Source organism: Coregonus lavaretus (genome assembly GCF_964263955.1).
Source record: "Coregonus lavaretus genome assembly, chromosome: 29".
NCBI classification, from domain to species: Eukaryota; Metazoa; Chordata; class Actinopteri; order Salmoniformes; family Salmonidae; genus Coregonus; species Coregonus lavaretus.
The window spans coordinates 40,783,538-40,802,270 of NC_140016.1; the positions used below are offsets into that span (position 1 = coordinate 40,783,538).

The 18,733-nt window shown below is 43.5% G+C and overlaps 1 protein-coding gene and 1 long non-coding RNA gene across 5 annotated transcripts; both read right to left on the bottom strand.

The window, feature by feature from the left end:
- Nucleotides 1–4,549: 4,549 nt before the first annotated feature.
- On the bottom strand, nucleotides 4,550–12,920 carry LOC311104643 (uncharacterized protein; the record flags this gene model as incomplete). Its single annotated transcript, XM_084146491.1, has 6 exons — nucleotides 11,784–12,920; nucleotides 11,485–11,550; nucleotides 10,034–10,166; nucleotides 9,498–9,599; nucleotides 6,061–6,118; nucleotides 4,550–4,593 (listed from the first exon to the last, which is right to left on the bottom strand). Exons 1-6 carry the CDS (start codon nucleotides 12,614–12,616, stop codon nucleotides 4,550–4,552), a joined length of 1,236 nt encoding a protein of 411 aa, XP_084002617.1. The 5' UTR covers nucleotides 12,617–12,920.
- Nucleotides 12,921–13,725: 805 nt separating this feature from the next.
- LOC311104932 lies at nucleotides 13,726–17,897 on the bottom strand. Of its 4 annotated transcripts, none has more exons than XR_014610202.1 (5): nucleotides 17,851–17,897; nucleotides 17,033–17,134; nucleotides 16,513–16,703; nucleotides 13,850–13,936; nucleotides 13,726–13,764 (listed from the first exon to the last, which is right to left on the bottom strand). It is a non-coding gene; the product is annotated as an uncharacterized lncRNA (long non-coding RNA). The 4 variants fall into 4 exon arrangements; XR_014610203.1 differs by having other exon boundaries at nucleotides 16,513–16,706; XR_014610204.1 differs by having other exon boundaries at nucleotides 17,020–17,134.
- Nucleotides 17,898–18,733: the final 836 nt, after the last annotated feature.

Here is an 18,733-nt window from a genome sequence, read left to right on the forward strand (position 1 = left end):
AGAACTGTTCAAAATACAATCACTTTGCGAAAGTGAGTGTGTCGTTCGGCCCCTGCTACTAGCTCGAAGTTGTCGATCATCCAAGTGTCAAACTGGGTCCGAGCCCGACGGCCTCAGCAGTGCAACAAAATGCCCTCATTCAGGTTGGACCCCTTGCAGGTCAGTCGACAACTGGGGACCGCCATATTTCATGATGAGCAATGGATCACGCTGGCACGCCAGCCGCCTCAGAAAAGTCCCTGCCCCTCGAGGAACACAAAGGCACACAAAACAGACATGCAGGCCAGAGACGCCACCGGATGGACCTCCTCCACCACTACCACCCGAGCCCCAGCCTCTGTGGGCTCCCCAAGGGCCAGATCCACAAGCGGTGGCGGATGAAGAAAGGCCTATGCGGGCACGAACTCGCCCTGCTTATCTGGGGGACTACTTAACCTCTTTTCATTCTTAGGCTCCGTTAGGTGTCTTAGTCAACCTCCAGGTTAATGGACTGAACTGGCTAGTTTGGAGAGTCCATCCGTTTAAGGGTTAATGTTTATTTCTTACAGGTATCACTCTAGGTTCTTGCCCTATGGACATTTTATATATGGTACCAGTCCCTGGTTTTGGAAAGGGGGGGAAATGTTATGTATGGTACGACGTGCTGTACGTCATACTGTACGTTGTTATGGTTTACGACAGTGTGCTGCTTTACGGATGAATGGGTTGTCAGAATGTGTGGCACATGTCATTAAACGACAGAGTGATGTACAATGTGAAATTGTGCAGATGTCCGTTCTTCTACAGCTAGGCTAGATATAACAAATATGACTCAAGTAAAAGTAAAAAGTAGTCATCCAAATAATTACTTGAGTAAGAGTAAAAAAGTACTTGGTGAAAAAACTACTCAAGTACTGAGTAACTGTTGAGTTACTTGAGTTTATTTTTTAACACAAGGCAACAATCAGACAGACAAAAATACAAAATAATCATCTTTAGGCAAATTATAGTTCATCCAACAATAAAATAAATTAAAATGAATTACAAAATAGCTTAAATTAAAATAATTCCGGTAAATTCAAGTACTTATCAAATAAAATAATAATAATAAAAAAATAAGCACAAGTAACACACATTTCAAAACCTTTATACTATTTTTTACCAGGCAGAACTAGAATGAGGCAGCCCATAAACTCTCATAAACTGTGTATGTGTGTGTCTCCACAGTGACAGAACAACAGAAGGAAACACAAACATTTCATACCAGGTATGCTGAACAGAAAACTGCACACCAGAAGGAAGCGGTCAACATAAAATAATCAATAGGTGTTGATTAGGCCTACTCAGTACCTTTGTATTGCATGGCAAGCAACAGCCCTTTTCTGTGTGCCTAGAAATTAATACTCTGATCTGTGATTAGGCCACACTGCACATCTCACTGAGCAGAGGAAAAGAGCAGCAATACACATCAACTGAAAAAGCACCAGTCCATGATAGATGGCCAAATAAAACAATATTGCAGGCCTAGTATCCCAGAAAGGGGCGGTGTGTTCATTAGGGCGATATGGGCGACGCACTGCCAAACGGGAAAAGGAAGGGATTTTTTTTCTAATCAATTATATCACGGCAACAGTAGTTATCAGTGTTCTAATCTAGACGTCTGATCTGCCACTAAATGTCCAATCAGGCTAAAGTCGTGCTTCAAATGGCCCCGCCCCTTTTGGGGCGATTTCAGTCAGGTTGAAAATCGCCCAGGGGTCTCTCATAGACTATCATGTAAAATCTATTTTTTTCAAATATCAGAGCTTTCAATACAATCTCTATGGGTTTCTGAGGGCTTGCACTTACGCGCTTTCGTCATACGTAACATAACCATGAACGTAACTAAGAAAAGAGCGGGTAGCAGCGTCAATCAATTCACGTACTACTATCAACATGGCTAGCGTTCAGTGCAACTCGATTGTCTCTTTGAAAGAAGTTCACATCAAAGACCATTCAAAACGAGCTACTGGAGTGTATGCTAGCGGTCATGAGGGAACATATTGTGGAGGAGGTGAAGTCGGCAAACTTCGTAGCTATCCAAGCTGACGAGACCACGGACGTTTCTACACAGACACAGCTGGTGCTTGTGCTGAGGTACATAGATAGCAACCACAAAGTGCAGGAGCACTTTTTTGAGTTCCTTCCCATCTCGGAATCAACCTCAGTCTCAATCGCCAGTGTGCTTTTGGAGAGACTGAACGGTCTTTTTGCCGATGACGTGAAAGTCAAACTGTAGTGCACTGGCACTGTACCAGGTTCTCATGAGCTACAACCTCCAGGAGACGTTCTCTGAGACTGTGACTCTGTTGAACATCCTCATAACTACTCCCATGACAACAGCTGAAGCTGAGAGATGTTTCTCAACTTTGACACGAGTTAAGACATTCCTGCGAAATTCAATGGGCCATGAACGTCTGAATGCACTGGCCATGCTTTCCATGGAGAGTGAACTTTTCCTCAGCATGCCTGATTTCAATGAGAAAGTCATTGACCACTTTGCTGCATTGAAAGAGAGAAGAGAACAGTTTCAATACAAGTAATGTAGCCTCTCTCCCTTTGTCCCTCCCTGTCTGTCTCTTTAACACACACACACCCAAATCAGTTCACAGTTGATGTTGTTTAAAATAGTTATTTTTCATTTAAAAAAAAGTAAAAAATAAATAATAATCTGTTCATGTTCATTTTTACAAATCTATACAATTGGCCAGAATATGGTTGTTCATATTTACAAATCTATACAATTGGCCAGAATATGGTTGTTCATTTTTACAAAGCCATACAGATAGCTGTGTTTACCTTTTCTAGAAATTATTTTCAAATTCTGTTTTCAGGCAAAATGTCTATCACTGTTCATTTTCACAAATCTATACAAGAGGGCAGAATATGGAAGTCTATAAAACATTCTTATTACCAATAACTTGCATCAATGTTTTCAGTAGCCTCTATCAAAAGCTCCTGCTTGCTTGTTGTGAATTATGCTCAGGTGCACATATTTCCAATTCAACCATGAGGCAAAAAATGTGGTAAAAGCTCTTGTTGATCCTGCAATCTGAACAAATACCAAGATGCTGTATTTTCAGCTGATATTTCATTTGTTTATGGAAATGCATATTGTTTATGCAGTGTTGAGGAATGTGAAAGAACACCCTTGATTATTTTTACTGTGATAACTTATTTTGCTTTTGTAAGCCAACACTTTTGAGATCAGTCAATAAATGCTTCTGGCATTGACTTATATGCTGCCCCTGTCTTCATGTTGTTGCTGGACATATCTTTTTTAAAATGTGTGTAGGTCACCTAAATCATCAGAAAAATTGCCCCCCCTGAGAATTTTTTCAGGAGCTGCCACTGATCCCAGAACACAAATTAAGCTGAATGCATGTTCTCTAAAAGGCATCAGAGGAGAGTGATGTAGTTGTAGATGGGGCATTATGTTTACTTCCAGCTCCAATATCTAACAAGAAAAGTCAGCAAAAAAAAAGCACTTGTCCCCACCCCCCCAAGATAAGCAGCATAAAGCATGTATGATGTGTCTTTACAATGGAGTTATACATTAATAGCTCTGTGCTCTCTAGCACAACCATTACACAGTTAAGGGGATTACACGCTTTGCTCAAAAGCAGCTGAGAGAGGAGCAGCTTCCCCCATCTAGACTCCCACAGACAGACAACAGATTTGGCAATATTCTAACCTTTAGGCTGACACTGGCCCTTTGACTGGTTGACTTCAGTCAACACTCCAGGAACTCTTTGGCACAGTAACATGAAAACCCTTTTATATTGAAGGCCCCACTGGGAGTTTGTGTGTGTGTGTCAAAACATGCAGAAACAAACTATTTCACCAAAGAATCGCTCAGTGATGTCACTATTAAGCTTCAACAGTAGCTGGCTCTCAAGGTTCTTGCTGTGAAGCTGTGATCGTTTAGCAGTGAACAGGAGTCCTGCATGACTGAAAAGTCTCTCACAGGCTGCAGATGCAGGAAGACCTGTGTTGACTTTGAGTGAAAGCTTCTTGATGCGAGGAAAGGTGTGGAGTAGATCCATACCTGCAGGGGACAGACATGAAAGGTACCTCTCCAGCTCTCCTACTTGTGATTTTCCCAACTCCATGGATGCAAAGAAGTCGTCTTCATCAGAGAGGCCGCTGTTTGCGCTGGTGACATCATCCAAGTCGGTGTTGAGGTGATTTCTGATGTAGTCAAGGCCTGTGGGTTTTAGGGCAAGATAAATCGTTTTTCAAACGAATTAAGTCTGCACATTATTCTTACCCTTCTACTGTATAGGCTGTCAAGCTGCTGATGTTTGACATTAAAAGCTACCTGAGCTTCTAACTATATTGCCACCCTGTGGTTTGTCACTGACACACTATAATCCTAAATTACAGTAATATTATACAGAGTTATATAGGTCAATGTCTACTGGTTCACATTTGAATTGATAAACAATTATATTTACCAGCATTTAAGATGTTCTCCTCTGTGGTCCAGGATGTTCTGAATCTTGGTAGGAGTATTGCTGCTGCAATCAGCTCAGGCTCTTTCATGACATCTCCAAAACGATTCTGGATCCCTTGCTGCAGGGCGTGAACAAGAGGTGTACACATTTTGCAAGTTGACTCCAACCTCTTCAGCTTGTCCCGCAACTGGTAAGGTGTTGGCAGCAGGAGGCCCATATGCACAGATGATTCCCCTTGGAGGATATTAAGGACCATGGCAACAGGCTTCATCACAGCAGCATACTCGACCAAAAACCCAATTTCAGCTGGATTGAACCTATAAAAGATGTAACGATAAAAAAATTACTTATAGCTATTTCTGGTACAATGTGTTTATTATGCATTGTACATGTTAAATGCACAAATAAATAAAAATAAAATAAATTAGTTAAATTATTTCATTCAAGTCATCCACAATTGTCACACCACCATGCAAAGAAAACTTAGTTACTTGAGACAAGTGGAATCACCCATTAATCAGCAAGGCTTATTTATTTTTATTATTCTTTTAAAACAAAATATACATTTAGTCAACTTACATCTTTATCTTTAATGCTGTGCAGACATTGCGAATTGCTTGTTCTCCTTGCTCTCGGTGAATGCGCACAATCCTTTCTACAGCGAGGAACAGGGAGCTCCAGCGTGTCTGATTGGGTCGGAGAAACAGCAGCTTGCATTCACGTTCCACTGTTTCATGAGCCATGGTTGACCTGCTGGTTTTATTCCAAAGAGCATGACACTTTGCAAAAGCAGACCGAGACAGCCTCTTGTAGGTTTCGTTTGCAGCTCCTCCTGCAGCAGTGGCATCAACTGTGGATATAAGATTGAGGAGATGGCATGCACACTTTTGGTGCCTTGGAAGTTAGTACTCAAGGCCTGTGTTGTCATCCAGAATAGCAGACACATCTTGACACTCCACCTCTGACTCACTCTGATCTTCTGTTGCATCATCAAGGGTGGAGTCACTCTCCTCTTGTACATTGATGGCTTCCTCCTTTTTCTCCTCACCATATAATCGAAAGGCCTTCAGGAAGTTTGAGCCACTGTCTGTTGTCGCCATGGTCACTTTTTCCCTGATGTGGTACTCAGAATGTATTTCCTCTAATGCAGCAGCACGGACATCAAACGTGTGCGAGCCTTTGACAGGTCTACAAGCCAATGCAGCGGAGTGCCTCTCCAGTGAGGTGTTGTCTATCCAGTGACAGGTGACACCTAAGTAGCTACGTTGTCTGGCAGACCAGCAGTCTGTTGTGGTAGCAACATAGTTCACAGCACTCAGCTTTTTGATGATTATGCTCTTCTTGTGTTTTGCAGCTTCTTGTAATCTTGTGCATAACGTTTTCCTTGTCATTACTGTTTGAGGTTGCAAGGTTTCTATCAAAGTCTTGAAGGATGGCGTCTCAACCACAGAAAATGGTTGGTTGGCCTCACATACAAAATTTAGCACCAGCTTGTCAAGCGTTGCTTGTGTTACCCGTCCTGGGGCAGCGAAGGCTGTGATTTTTGCATTTTTCACAAGAGTATCACTGGAAGAGGAGGACTTACGCTTTCTGTGGTTCTCTAGTAAGTCTGTGTACTTTGCCAGTTTGTTGGGGAGAACCCTCTGTGGATAAAAAAAAATCTGTAATTTTCATCATACACTTCAACTATGACAGACAAATTGAGAAATTTGTTTCCAGAAAATCACATTGTAGGATTTTTTATGAATTTATTTGCAAATTATGGTGGAAAATAAGTATTTGGTCACCTACAAACAAGCAAGATTTCTGGCTCTCACAGACCTGTAACTTCTTCTTTAAGAGGCTCCCCTGTCCTCCACTCGTTACCTGTATTAATGGCACCTGTTTGAACTTGTTATCAGTATAAAAGACACCTGTCCACAACCTCAAACAGTCACACTCCAAACTCCACTATGGCCAAGACCAAAGAGCTGTCAAAGGAACCAGAAACAAAATTGTAGACCTGCACCAGGCTGGGAAGACTGAATCTGCAATAGGTAAGCAGCTTGGTTTGAAGAAATCAACTGTGGGAGCAATTATTATGAAATGGAAGACATACAAGACCACTGATAATCTCCCTCGATCTGGGGCTCCACGCAAGATCTCACCCCGTGGGGTCAAACTGATCACAAGAACGGTGAGCAAAAATCCCAGAACCACACGGGGGGACCTAGTGAATGACCTGCAGAGCTGGGACCAAAGTAACAAAGCCTACCATCAGTAACACACTACGCCGCCGGGGACTCAAATCCTGCAGTGCCAGACGTGTCCCCCTGCTTAAGCCAGTACATGTCCCGTCTGAAGTTTGCTAGAGTGCATTTGGATGATCCAGAAGAGGATTGGGAGAATGTCATATGGTCAGATGAAACCAAAATATAACTTTTTGGTAAAAACTCAACTTGTCGTGTTTGGAGGACAAAGAATGCTGAGTTGCATCCAAAGAACACCATACCTACTGTGAAGCACGGGGGTGGAAACATCATGCTTTGGGGCTGTTTTTCTGCAAAGGGACCAGGACGACTGATCCGTGTAAAGGAAATAATGAATGGGGCCATGTATCGTGAGATTTTGAGTGAAAACCTCCTTCCATCAGCAAGGGCATTGAAGATGAAACGTGGCTGGGTCATTCAGCATGACAATGATCCCAAACACACCGCCCGGGCAACGAAGGAGTGGCTTCGTAAGAATCATTTCAAGGTCCTGGAGTGGCCTAGCCAGTCTCCAGATCTCAACCCCATAGAAAATCTTTGGAGGGAGTTGAAAGTCCGTGTTGCCCAGCGACAGCCCCAAAATATCACTGCTCTGGAGGAGATCTGCATGGAGGAATGGGCCAAAATACCAGCAACAGTGTGTGAAAACCTTGTGAAGACTTACAGAAAATGTTTGACCTGTGTCATTGCCAACAAAGGGTATATAACAAAGTATTGAGAAACTTTTGTTATTGACCAAATACTTATTTTCCACCATAATTTGCAAATACATTTATTAAAAATCATACAATGTGATTTTCTGGAGAAAAAAAATCTCATTTTTCTGTCATAGTTGACGTGTATATTGAAGTGGGAGAACTTGCACAATTGGTGGCTGACTAAATACTTTTTTCCCCCACTGTATATTACTTTGGTCATTTTTCCTTTAACCCATTAATGTTGTAGGTGCACCTTTTTTCAACAGTTCCCAATAGAAATCTGTACCGCACCTGCTGCCATTTCAACCTCTAAATGGCCGCCTATGAAAAGCCAAGTGACATTTACTCCTGATGTACCGACTGACCTGTTGCAACCTCTACAACCACTGTGCTTATTATTTGACCCTGCTGGTCTTCTATGAACGTTTGAACATCTTGGAGAGAAATGTGCCCTTAATGGCCACGTACTGTTGTAATCTCCACCCGGCACAGGCAGAAGGGCACTGGGCACCCCTCAGAGCCTGGTTGTTCTCTAGGTTTGTGCCTTTCTAGGCAGTTTTTCCTAGCCACCGCGTTTCTACATCTGCATCGCTTGCCGTTTGGGGTTTTAGGCTGGGTTTCTGCATAGCACTTTGTGACATCTGTTGATGTAAAAAGGGCTTTATAGATCCACTTCATTGATTGATTGATTGATGGTAGAATTGTCAAAATACCAGTGGTAAAAGGTGTGTACCTTGATGAAACCTCAAAATGGTACGTACAACGGATTCAAAAATGGACATTTCAAACCGCAACTGTATGGGAAAAAAATGGACATTACATTTTACAATGACATCCTTCATTAAAAACACCTATTTGGTATCTCTTGTATACAAAAACACAATGGAAAATACAGTGGCAGTGACCCTTTAAAACACACCTTGCAGAATAAACGTGTCTTCCTTACCCTCTAACCTCTTTAGCCTAGATGACCGCCACGGGCCCATCGGGGACGGGGTCCCTGACCGCAATGTGCTCGAGCCCCGCCTCTCGGTGACCATCCCCCGGTAGGCAGAGGTTGGTCCCAGCACAGATTCTGTGCCCCAGGCGGCTTCACCAACAACAAGCGGGCCTGTGGTAGAGGACACCGTTCCTGACCTTCTACCAGAGAAAATGAAGGGAGAGAAGAGTTCCAAAAGGCACCTCAGCGTTAAACTACGAAGGTGTTACAAAGTAACCGTGACATTCAGTCTATGACAATTGTCCTCTGGCCTGTCATTCTGCTTAAGACAGTCATTTGTTCTTGAGGCCTGTCATCTTGACATTGAGCTTTGAGCAGTCCAGCTCCACAAACACTTTCTTGAATGCCTTGAACGTGTACTCCGGCTTTTGGGGGTGGCTGAGATTCAGAGCATACAGTGAGGGGAAAAAGTATTTGATCCCCTGCTGACTTTGTACGTTTGCCCACTGACAAAGACATGATCAGTCTATAATTGTAATGGTAGGTTTATTTGAACAGTGAGAGACAGAATAACAACAAAACAATCCAGAAAAACGCATGTCAAAAATGTTATAAATTCATTTGCATTTTAATGAGGGAAATAAGTATCTTGTCCCTGACATCCTTGGAGAGGTCTTTGGTCTTGGCCACGGCGGAGAGTATGGAATCTGATTGATTGATTGCTTCTGTGGACCGGTGTCTTTTATACAGGTAACACGCTGAGATTAGGAGCATTCCCTTTATGAGTGTGCTCCTAATCTCAGCTCGTTACCTGTATAAAAGACACCTGGGAGCCAGACATCTTTCTGATTGAGAGGGGGTCAAATACTTATTTCCCTCATTAAAATGCTAATCAATTTATAACATTTTGGACATGCGTTTTTTTTTTGGGAAGTTTTTGCTGTTATTCTGTCTTTCACTGTTCAAATAAACCTACCATTCAAATTATAGACTGATCATTTCTTTGTCAGTGGGCAAACGTACAGAATCAGCAGGGGATCAAATACTGTTTTCCCCTCACTGTATGTCATGCCAAGAAGAATGGCAGAAGCCTTTGCAAAACTCAAACCGGTGATCACTTAAGGATGACGCCTACCTCCTCTGGACCATCACTCGCCACGGCACCCTCCTCGTTGATCGCATAGATTTGCTTTACATGTTGCGCAAGGTCTTGCAGGAAATGACCCCCCTCAGCTTCCTGTAGAATAAATAACACACAAATACAGACATTCTGTCAATGTGGGGAACACATTTTATTCCACCTGGATTACGACATGCCCTTATTTGTTATCAGATTGCAGTGAACATTCTCTCCCTCTCTCACACACGTGATCGAATATCCATGGATGAAAATGCTTTATTGCCCCCACACGGTAGTCTTTAATGAGGCCACCTCCAGTAAAGCTGAACAATAATTCCTCACTGAACTCACATCATGACCCTGATATAGAATAAAATCACTGATCTCATTGGATTCAATCTGTGCATGTGAAATCTATGAAATCACAGACCCAAGTATCCTATATTAGCAAAAGGTGTACAATAGCACAGTGGGGCCCGTGGCTTAAATTGCAGCACCGAACATCAGCCAGCTAAATAAAAAACAGTGCATTTTTCCTGAGGATACTTTACCATCCAGCATGACCCGCAATCTGTCTGAAAGTACTCCTCCCTTGGAATGGAATAAGGACAGCAGCTTAGGGGTGTCCTGCATAAACCTTGCCTCAAGATGCTTTGCGGTGAGCCTGTGGAATTGTTCATTGATCTGAAAGACAAATACTGAAATATCATCAAGCAAGGCTCATAACAAAGAGGTTTGTCATAGTGAAGACATCATTTGGCATTTTCTTTTTTTGCCTGCCGACTCACCTGAGAGGCTTCTAAACAGAGCAGGCTATCTGTCTCAACACGGTTGATACGCTACTAGCTAGTTCGCGCTAATACAGACAAACCTAAATTAGCTAACGTTAGCTTAGCTTAGAAAGTAACCTAGCTAGCTACCTACTAGCTAAAGGTAGTATGACACAAATAAGGGGACGCGGAAACGTAGCGTGGGACGCCGTATTCTCGGCATATTCAACAGCGTTTAAATAATGCATTACCTTCAACAATGTTATCTTGTGATCAAGCCATCAATGTTAGGTGATTTTTGGTGATGTCAAAATGTTAGCAATTAGCAAGTTTGAAATTTCAGTGAAAATACTATTTTCAGCTTTTTGATGAGCGGTTTTGAGAAAAAAAACCTCACGTATTATCGCCATTCGGGCCCCAGTTGTTGGCCACCTTACTATTCAGTTCCATTACAAGATATATCCGTTCAATTTTGTTCAAGAGACACACGGCCCGCGTACCGGAAGTGTTTGACTAGTTGGCTAGGCTTCCGGTAAAAAATAATGAATTTCCTGTCCAGTTTTCATTGCGTGGCCCGGTGCGCCCTCTTGAGGACGATTAAAAAATGGTCGATCAGCTACAATGTCTCATCATTTGTCTTATAGATTCATCTTATGTTTTGAGAAAGTAGATAACAGTTTAAATCTAAAATATGAGTATTAATAATTTACATCAAATAAACCTTTATTTTCAGTGATGTGCATTGACATAAACAATGAAAACACTTGGAGTTTGTTGCAGAGATGCACTTGGAAAGTAAAGGAAGAACTACACAAGAGTGGTTCCATATATATATATATATATATATATATAGCATTTTAGACTTATTTTTTTGTACAAATAAATAATTTCTTATGAACACAAACAATTAAATCTCGACCTCCATCCTTATATTGTCACAAAAATCACAATAATATTCCAGCTCCACCGCTACCTCTTGATCCCACTGCACACACCTGCAGTGGAACCAGTGCTGGCAGAAGTCACAGCACAACCATGGCACCTCGGATCTACACTCCTGAGAGGAGCTTGCAGGCGGATCACGCTCCCCGCAGCGAGCACAGCAGGTGGTCTTCTTTTATACCAAATAATAGATGGATTAATATGGTTTTACAAAATATAGAAGTTCTTCAGCAACAATAGTAATTGATACAACTGAGAGAGAGAGAGAGAGAGAAAAACAGATGAAGTACCTGAGAGCGGTGCCATGGGTGGCGTGACCGACGTGACCGGTGGAGCTTTTCTCTTCCTTTTCTGTGCTGCAGTTTGAGAAAAAGTACTGTTAGACAGAGCATGTTTCATGAAAACCCTTTTCCACTTTTTTACACCAACACCTCTGGAGGAAGCCGCAGAGGTTTTGGAGGAGGTGGAGATGACTTGAGGGCTGGTGCTATGCACTGTAGATATGTAAAGAGATATTCTGTTGTTTACATTGCTGTTGTATAAAACAGATAACAAACAGTCATTTTTATGTAATTTAACACGCGTTTACCTGTGGAGGTGGCGGTATTCAAATTGCAGGGGGCCAGGGACACCAGATGAGGCCGCTACGGTGGTGTGACCAGGGGAGTCTGAGGAGGCAGTTGGTCCAGAGGAGGCCGTGTTGGTGGTGACAGACAGGGTGGGTGGTGTGCATCGCGGTGGCGGTGGACAAAACCGCCGACGATGGCTTGGAGGAGCCGGTGTTTGTAACGGTGGGGTTGAGGGGCCGACGACGGTGTGGCCGGGAGAGTAGGCACGTGGCCTTCTGCAGCTGGGGACTCCGGCGGCTCCTACAGGTGTTGCACACCGGGAGGCACTGGCAGTGGTGATACAGCTGTCAGGAGTGGTTCCGGCAGGGGGTCCCGCAGAGGCGATGGCGCCAATGGTCTCATCCACGGCAGGCCTCTCCTGTGCCCTCTGTGTTCTGAGGGCTGCCCGACGCTCTTTCTCCTCTGTCTCGGCCCTCTCCTTCTCACCCCTCTCCTGCCACCGGCGCGTGTATTCCTCCCCGGTGAGGCACGTGGCGACCACAGCGACTCTTCTGTATCGGTCCATCCAATACTTCAGGACAGTAAGGATGTGCGCCAGGTCCTTCGCTATCAGCCCACCCTCTATTAGGGGGTGCTCTTCTAGAGCTAGGCCTGGGACTGGGACTGGAGATGGGGCTGAGGGTCCTCCTGTGGTCGCTGGGGAGGAGGCGCTGACAGATGGCACAGTGCTGCTGGTTCCAGGAGAGACGGTGGTGGGACACAGTAGGGACAGAGACAACATTAAACGGGACCCTTCAATGGCTGAAGGGTCAAAAAGGGAAGAGGCCACACTTATTAAACCCTTCCACCACATAGCGCATGTCCTTGCATCGCTGGTACGAGTAGCGGAATACTCTGGCAAATTCTGATTTGTTTACCATGTAGGAGTGGTCAAAATGGCTAAGGTCTCCAGCTACCTTGGAGAACTCAGCCTTTAAAGGGCCAAAGTATGCCACGTCCAGCGGCTGCAGGACACGGGTGCAGTGTGGTGGAAGACAAAGAAGTAGAACCCCTTCCCTTAGTGCCGCCGCGAGCACCTCCGGGTCCATGTGGCTATTGTGCCCATCGAAGAGGAGAAGGAGAGGGCGCTCCTTCACTGCATGCTTAATGAAGTGCAGAAACCACATCCTGAACATGGTCCCCGTCAATGTAGCCACCGCTAGCCAAGGCTTGGGGGGGGGGCATCCAAGTGTGTAGTGGCCACCGGGGAAACACTTGGGGTAGATGATAAAGGGGGAGGGGGGAGGATTGGGGGGGGGGGACATCCTCCCCAGCTGCGTTGACGCAGGCCAGCACTGTGATGTGCTCCTTGGTCCCAGGAGCCTGCTGGTACACGTGTTTTGCGGGCCGGGGAGCAAGCACTTTGTGCCTGCTCTGGTCGCTACGAAACCCAGACTCATCGCAGTTATAGATTTGTCTGGGTTTCTCCCTCAACCCACTCTCCTTCAAGTGCTTCTCATAAGAAGCGAAGAAGGTGTCCATCGTCAGACGCGTGCCACACTCAGCACTCCCCCTGTCCTGGGTGTCCGGCCTCCTCACGCGCAGGTTCTCGTGGCTCCTCCTGAACATTTCCCACCACCGCTTCCCCAGTGGTGGGATTGTTTCCCCTGGGTGCCGAAACCTACAATAGAATAGAATACATATAAGTGTCCATCCAGGATGAAAATGTTTGTTTTGGCATCACCATACACATCCACATTTACATCACACACATTGAGAACAGTCAGTCCACCAGTCTACATACATAAATACAGAGAACACCAAATACCTGCATATTTTGTCGGCGTATTTCATCAGCCTCTGTCTGGTGAAGGGGATCCCACGGCCGACGCAGTAGATACAGTACTGCACCAGAGAATTTTCATCCTCTGGTGCAAGCAACGTGGGCGGTCCACTGCGACAACCACGGGTCACCAGGCCACTCAGCCTGTCCGCCAGGGTCTGCCGAGGTACACCACGCACCTTGGTAGATAAGAAAACCAAACTGTTACTAGCAGATAAACATCACATACACACGGTACTCTCCTAATAACAAAATAAGCCTAACCTTGGCAGCCTGGGGGATAGCCATCCCTGCCCAGCAGTCCTCCATGGCACGGAACACGTCCACTGCTTCCTCTTGACTTTCTCCACGCTGTGGTGTTAATACATGTACCTAAATAACTTGGCATACTATACACATTTTGGAAAGATATCTGAATATGTATACACATTTACATTTCACAGCCAAGGCATTGAAAGGTGATGAACGTTTACACAATAACTAAAAGTGTACCCAAGTTTTTTGTGTGATGTTATCTGTAATGACAATTAGTGTCCCAATGAGTTTAATATTGATGGATACATTGTACAATTTGACTAAATACTACCTCGATGTAGCTGTTGTAAGACGAAACATACCCAACAGTGATAGGTGTCAAACAGTTCATGGGTCAAAGTTCCAAATACATTTTTGCAGATTGTGCAAAACGCCTCCGTCTGATACGATAAAGCTTGACCACATTCCGCTGTTTTCGTGATATGTATTATCTAACGCTTTAAATGTTTTCCCTTTTTGCTGTCTTAGCACTTCTATCAACAATTAGCAACTAAGCTAGTAACATTAGAAAATCCGTTAGCTATTTTTCAGAGGTAAACAGATGGATATTACATGATGTGTGGTCTGTCGCGCAGTCGAATTTTAGAATACGCAGCGTGTTCCACTAAATGTGTACATATAACTTATTTGAAAACGCTCAAAACCTGCCTTCACTTTCTCAAATTGCACTGAAAATGGGTGGTCAGCTAGCTAGAAGGGTGTCGTTAGAAGCAAAACGTACCGTTGAATTTAAACGTTGACCTCGCAGCGATTTAGTCATCCTACCGCTAGAGAGTGTCAGAGGTTTGGGGAAAATTAGCTACAAGTTAGCTAGCTAGTCTAGGCTAGGCTACGTTAGCTAGTAACACATGACCAAACGAGAGCTCGCTAACCATCGGTCACATACGACCCAACAAATGTGCAGACAAAACATGTCATCCAAAAAACTGTCATGCAGAGGCCCAAACTTTACAGTGGAGCACGGAGGCCATCTTGTGGTTAAATGTGGGTACTGCACCTCATGGTGATTCCCTTTCAGCATTTGCTCTTTAGGCCAGCGTTTCCCAAACGCGGTCCTGGGGTCCCCAAGGGGTGCGCGTTTTGCGTTTTGCCCTAGCACTCCACAACTGATTCTAATACTCCAGCTTGATGATGATGAGTTTATTATTTGAATCAGCTGTGTAGTGCTAGGGCAAAAACTCCCAAAACGTGGCCCGAGTTTGGGAAACCCTGCTTTAGGCTAATACTAGCCTATTAGGATGACTTGGTTCGATCGCTTTAATGGCAACTGCTGAACTCTGGTTTTCACTAATTACTTGTCCCAGGTCACCATTATGAATCCAATAGCAAAACAAATGTTTCAAAATTGCTCAATAGTGAAAAAAGGCCAGGAAACGATGGGTTCTCAGCAATATTTCACCAACAACCAATCACTATTCACGCATAGACATTAGGATCATCAACAAATATTCCTAAGTCATACTACAAAAGAGTTGTAACGAAATGGATTTGTCTGTTCAATGCAAGTTCAACGTCAAAGAAAAAGTGCATCACCACAACAAACGTGTCTTTAGATACACTGTAAAAAATGACTTTGTGGAATGTACTCAAGCTATTACAGTCAACAAAAGCACACGTCGTATTGTTGAGTAGATCTTTTTGCTTGTTTTTATGAGTAGATAAGCTTGAGTAAGTTGAGTTGATGTGGTCCAATACATTGAGTAAAGATGATAGAGATGTAAAAATGATTATATTACGTTGATTCGACTCAAATAGACATTGTGTTATTTTACCTGAATGATTCATCCTATTATGTATTTAGACCAACTTAATTTGGATTCACTCAATCACATCCCTTAAGAGAAAAGGTATCCGGACACCGGGAATCCATTTATTTAAACATCAACGGTTTGCAAAACATCTGTTATTATGAGTTGACAAATTACTGAATTCCTATCAACACTGCAGGTAAATCCTGATTGCTGCAGGTAGGCAACACCGTAGAAATAGGAACTACAACACTAACAACAAGTGACATTTACTCCTGATGTACTGACTGACCTGTTGCAACCTCTACAACCACTGTGCTTATTATTTGACCCTGCTGGTCATCTATGAACGTTTGAACATCTTGGAGAAAAATGTGCCCTTAACGGCCACGTATACTGTTATAATCTCCACCCGGCACAGGCAGAAGGGCACTGGCCACCCCTCAGAGCCTGGTTGTTATCTAGGTTTGTGCCTTTCTAAGGAGTTTTTCCTAGCCACCGCGTTTCTACATCTGCATCGCTTGCCGTTTGGGGTTTTAGGCCGGGTTTCTGTATAGCACTTTGTGACATCTGTTGATGTAAAAAGGGCTTTATAGATCCACTTAATTGATTGATGGTAGAATTGTCAAAATACCAGTGGTAAAAGGTGTGTGACCTTGATGAAACCTCAAAATGATACAACGGATTCCAAAAAGGAAATTTCAAACCGCAACTGTACGGGAACAAAATGGACATTACATTTCACAATGACATCCTTCATTAAAAACACCTCTTTTGTATCTTTCGTATACAAAAACGCAATGGAAAATACAGTGGCAGTGACCCTTTAAAACACACCTTGCAGAATAAACGTGTCTTCCTTACCCTCTAACTTCTTTAGCGTAGATGACCGCCACGGGCCCATCGGGGACGGGGTCCCAGACCGCAATGTGCTCGAGTCCCGCCTCTCGGTGACCATCCCCCGGTAGGCAGAGATTGGTCCCAGCACATATTCTGTGGGCAAGGCGGCTTCACCAACAACAAGCGGGCCTGCGGTAGAGGACACCGTTCCTGACCTGCTACCAGAGAAAATGAAGGGAGAGAAGAGTTCCAAAAGGCACCTCAGCGTTTAACTACGAAGGTGTTACAAAGTAACCCTGACATTCAGTCTATGACAATTGTCCTCTGGCCTGTCATTCTGCTTAAGACAGTCATTTGTTCTTGAGGCCTGTCATCTTGACTGTGTGCTTTGAGCAGTCCAGCTCCACAAACACTTTCTGGAATGTCTTGAACGTGTACTCCGCCTTTTAGGGGTGGCTGAGATTCAGAGCATATGTCACGCCAAGAAGAATTGCAGAAGCCTTTGCAAAACTCCGACCGGTGATCACTTACGGATGACGCCTACCTCCTCTGGACCATCACTCGCCACGGCACCCTCCTCGTTGATCGCATACATTTCCTTTACATGTTGCGCAAGGTCTCGCAGGAAATGACCCCCCTCAGCTTCCTGTAAAATAAATAACACAAAAATACAGACATTCTGTCAATGTGGGGGACACAGTTTATTCCACCTGGATTACGACATGCCCTTATTCGTTATCAGATTGCAGTGAACATTCTCTCCCTCTCACACACACACACACACACACACACGTGATGGAATATCCATGGCTGAAAATGCTTTATTGGCCCCACATGGTAGTCTTTAATGAGGCCACCTCCAGTAAAGCTGAACAATATTTCCTCACTGAACTCACATCATGACCCTGATATAGAATAAAATCATTGATCTCATAGGATTCAATCTGTGCATGTGAAATCTATGAAATCACCGATCCAAGTATCCTATATTAGCAAAAGGTTGATCACTTCCTGTCTTTTGGCGTGCAAATGTCTAGCTAGCTAGCTAGTCTAGGCTACGTTAGCTAGTAACACATGGCCAAACGAGAGCTCGCTAACCATCGGTCACATACGACCCAACAAATGCGCAGACAAAACATGTAATCAAAAAACTGTCATTAAAATAATGTGCATTTGTCCAGCATAGATTTGACTTGCAAAAGCGGCTGATTTTTGCGCATCATTTCCTGTATTTATGTTAAATTATTTGGAATACATTCACCACACTAAATCATGTTCACACGCACAAACAAATAATTTACTTCAAGATTTAAAGTTTAAGAGAGTGAGTACTCAATTGGACGACATTTCATTGTTACATACCTAGTCTCGTCTCAGCTCAATTTATTATCAGACTTCTTGAGGTAGTGACGTTTTTGTATTTCGCAGCAATAGTATCTCTTCTTCTGTCACTAACTTCGGGGTGCAGCGCATATGGTTCAGTGGCTCTCATCAGCGCCATCTACCGTCGGGGAGTTTGAAAAAGGAACGAACGAGTCTCTGATCTTGTCAACATCAGCATTTTGCTCTACTTACCGTGAAGTAAAATCATAATAGTCATCATCATAATAGTAGTACATTACAGTATATATTTGAGTAAAATAGTACAATTTAAAGGGAGTATGTCAGGGTCAATTACTGACAAATGAGAACACACTAATCCTCAGGGGTCATTTTGGGACAAAACGCACCACTTTGTGAAGGTTTTGTTTTGATTGAAGAGCAAGAAAAGTATTAATTGGTTCCACTTCTTTCCCTTCTAAATGTGTTTGCCTAAGGAAAGCCAGTATGCACATATCTAAATGTTATAAAACATTTTTTTTTTTTTTGCCACTCAGAACACAGACATTTACCTTAAGGGGAGTTACCCTCATTTTAGACTTCCCAACCATACATTTTCATGACAGTGTTCCTAATCTGTAGTAGGCAAAGCAGTTGAAAATCGGTAGGTTAACACCAAACCGTGAAGTGATTATGAATTCAGAGCAGTCGGATTAGGTCATAGTCAAATACATTTGAACAAATGAACAACAATATCACATGGAAAGTGATGTGAGCATTGCATTGTGGAAAGCAATGACTTTACAAGAACATGTATTGCAATGCGAAGCATGTATTTCTAGATTAAACACTGATTCAGTGTGGTGAACAAGTACCTGTATGATTTGGTGTGCTCTACTTGAACATGTGCTTAGAGTTTTGAAAC